This window comes from Carassius auratus, chromosome 18, assembly GCF_003368295.1.
Source record: "Carassius auratus strain Wakin chromosome 18, ASM336829v1, whole genome shotgun sequence".
Taxonomy (NCBI): domain Eukaryota; kingdom Metazoa; phylum Chordata; class Actinopteri; order Cypriniformes; family Cyprinidae; genus Carassius; species Carassius auratus.
Window position 1 is genome coordinate 444573 of NC_039260.1, and position 2928 is coordinate 447500.

Sequence of the window (2928 nt, forward strand, 5' to 3'; positions counted from 1 at the left end):
TGTGGCTTTACGTCACCACGTCAGCTGTCACTTTATTTTGGCCCGAGGCCCTCAAGCGGAGATAAATAGAAACAATGTTATGATTCGTGATGACCCTCACGACACAGCAGCATCAGTGAAAGTCATTGTTAGACGCGCTGCTACGATAAAACGAAGCGTTTGCTTGGATACTCATATATATATATATATATATATATATATATATATATATATATATATATATATATATATATATATATATATATAACATGTTCCATGCCAGCAATAATGCACTTGTTATTTCTATTGTATGTATTGTGCACATATCTAGTCACTATAAGAATGTGTAGAGTTTGAGTCCAGCAGAGGGCGCTAAGAGCACAGATGCGCTCATAGTTTCAGTATGAAGGTGAAGCGCGTGATGCTGTGTGTGTGTGTGTGTGTGTGTGTGTGTGTGTACGTGCCAATAAACTCGTCTCCTTTGTGTTATAAGAGCGACACAGTCAGAATGATGCTGAATCTACATCGCAACTTCAGCAGGTGTGTGTTCTCTCATCATCCTCATCACGACTCTTATACTCTAATACTCGTGTTTGATGTTTGTTTGACTCTCAAACTGTGTCTCATTCTAAATGGAATCGTTTTGAATGTAGTTCTTTAGGAAATTTGACTGTAGCAGGTGAAAGATGCATGGAGGATTTCTACAAATGCTCTTGAAAAGGAAGGAGGTGAGGAAGACTTCTCATCAGCACCATCATCATCATACACCTGTTTAATTGAGTTTATACTTTCTATTCTTCTAGTTGATTCCTCTGATTGGGTTTGTGGGATGTGCTGCACTTGGAGCAACAACGGCTTCGATTTACTTCTTACTGACCAAACCGGACGTCATGTGAGAAACTTAGCTTTATTACAGGTTTAATAATCAGATAGAAGTTATTTATGGGGTTAATAATAAGCAATCTCTTTACTAGTTATTGTTGAGAAATGTAAAGTATTAAATTCAACACACATAATGGAACTACCTGAGGAAGTTAATATTTAATGTATGATAATACAAAAGCTGTGTTCATAAAATCTCTTGACTTTTATAGTTTAAACAAGACCAGAAACCCAGAGCCGTGGGAGACATTAGATCCATCGAAACCCCAGAAGGTAAGAAACACTGTTTAGTAATGTGTTATGGTAATATAACCAGCAGTCAAATATACATTAAATCATTGTTTAAGGCTGCGTACATGTAGATTGTAAACAGCAATAACATCAAGTTCAAAGACATGACCTTTGAGACTGTGGAGATGCTCTGAATGTTAAAGCTGAGGAACATGAACAGGTGTTTGTGTCTCTGTTCAGCTCATAACCATTAACCAGCAGTGGAAACCAGTGGAGGAGCTGGAGCTGGTGAAGAAACTGACCAGATGATCTCCTCTCAGTGTCCATGTTCATTTAATGGGGATCTGATCTCTGTGTCTGCATGCACTGGATTGTACTTTAAACATGCACTGTGCCTTTAACTGTGTGTACTGGGCGTAAACTGAAATAAATGTATGATATGAATTAAGAATGAATCTGTCTTTCCTGTGCAGTCTTGTTGGATACATTAATTAGCAGATTAATTAATCTCAAGTGGTTTCAGATTAGCCAGTGATCTGTCCAGTGACGCTCATCTCATTTCCTTCAGCCAGAACAACAGGAGAATAAATCAAACCTGCTGACAGTTCACAGAGTCATTATTAATTTGTAATATAATTAAAGAGGAAGTGCTGCTGAGGTCTCCAAACGACTCGGTGCTTCCTGCTTCCGTCTTCCTGTTTGACAAAACATTCGTTGATATCTGACCTGAAGGACACAGGTCTTCACACAGAGAGGCTGATGAGTGTGTGAGTGTGTGTGTGTGTGTGTGGTGAACGCAGCCAGTATTGTGTTAGAAACACAAACACACCGTCATGAAGTCGATTGCATCATGAACATTCCCATCAGCCCACATTCTCCAGCCACATGTGTAAGTCTGTTCATTACTGGTTAGGACCTGTCTGTCATGTCCTGTGTGTGTGTGTGTGTGTGTGTGTGTGTGTGTGTACGTGACTCAGTGTCTTGTGCTGATGTCGCCCATCATATGATCAGGAAGTGTTTGAAAAAGAGCTCTGAACCAACAAGCACAACGCAACAGCTGGAGACTGAAAGTTAACGACTAACCGTCATAACTGTGGCACGAAGAAGAACGGACAAGAAAAAGAGTTTTATCTGCTATATTTCATCAGCCTTCAGCTTTGTAGCTCCTCTTAAAAACGTATTTAAAAAATACACATTTCAAAAATGTGATTTACCCTTATTTCACCTTAGGGTATCCAAAATTAGATTCAGATTTGGAGAAATGTGGCATTATATCACTGCAGTGAATGGGTGCCGTCAGAATGAGAGTGTTATTCTGGATTATAGACTCTATGTGTTTGAGTTAAAATCATCTTAATGCTGGATGTGTTTCAGGTTTTGTCTTCTCCAGATGTTCACTGATGGACTGGAGTGCTGTGGATTATTGGGATGTTTTTATCAGACTCTCATTCTGACGGCACCCATTCACTGCAGAGCATCCATTGATGAGACACTGATACAATGCTACATTTCTCCAAACCTGATGAAGAAACACACTCATCCTGATCTCTGATGACCTGACAGTGAGCACTTCTTATTTTTTTTGAACTATGCCTTTAATTTTAATCTTCAGAACACTTCCTGTCTGATTCTCTGTGTCCTTGAGTGAAACGCACAGAACTTAAACTAAAACTGTAAGTCACTGTCCATACAGGTCATCACCTAGCAACAGCAGCATTCACACGTCTGTTGCCAAGCGACACAGCACACCTCACTGTGATGTCATCAAATCACAATACAACTGATGAAAACATCAATAAAGAGCAAACAGGACACACACACACATAAGACCCTCAT

General features: G+C 39.5%; 1 protein-coding gene across 1 annotated transcript; it reads left to right on the forward strand.

Moving 5' to 3' along the window:
- The first annotated feature begins 391 nt into the window (after nucleotides 1-391).
- On the forward strand, nucleotides 392-1545 carry LOC113118760 (normal mucosa of esophagus-specific gene 1 protein-like). Its single transcript, XM_026288177.1, has 5 exons — nucleotides 392-519; nucleotides 633-707; nucleotides 783-871; nucleotides 1074-1134; nucleotides 1333-1545. Exons 2-5 carry the CDS (start codon nucleotides 666-668, stop codon nucleotides 1399-1401), a joined length of 261 nt encoding a protein of 86 aa, XP_026143962.1. The 5' UTR covers nucleotides 392-519; nucleotides 633-665; the 3' UTR covers nucleotides 1402-1545.
- Nucleotides 1546-2928: the final 1383 nt, after the last annotated feature.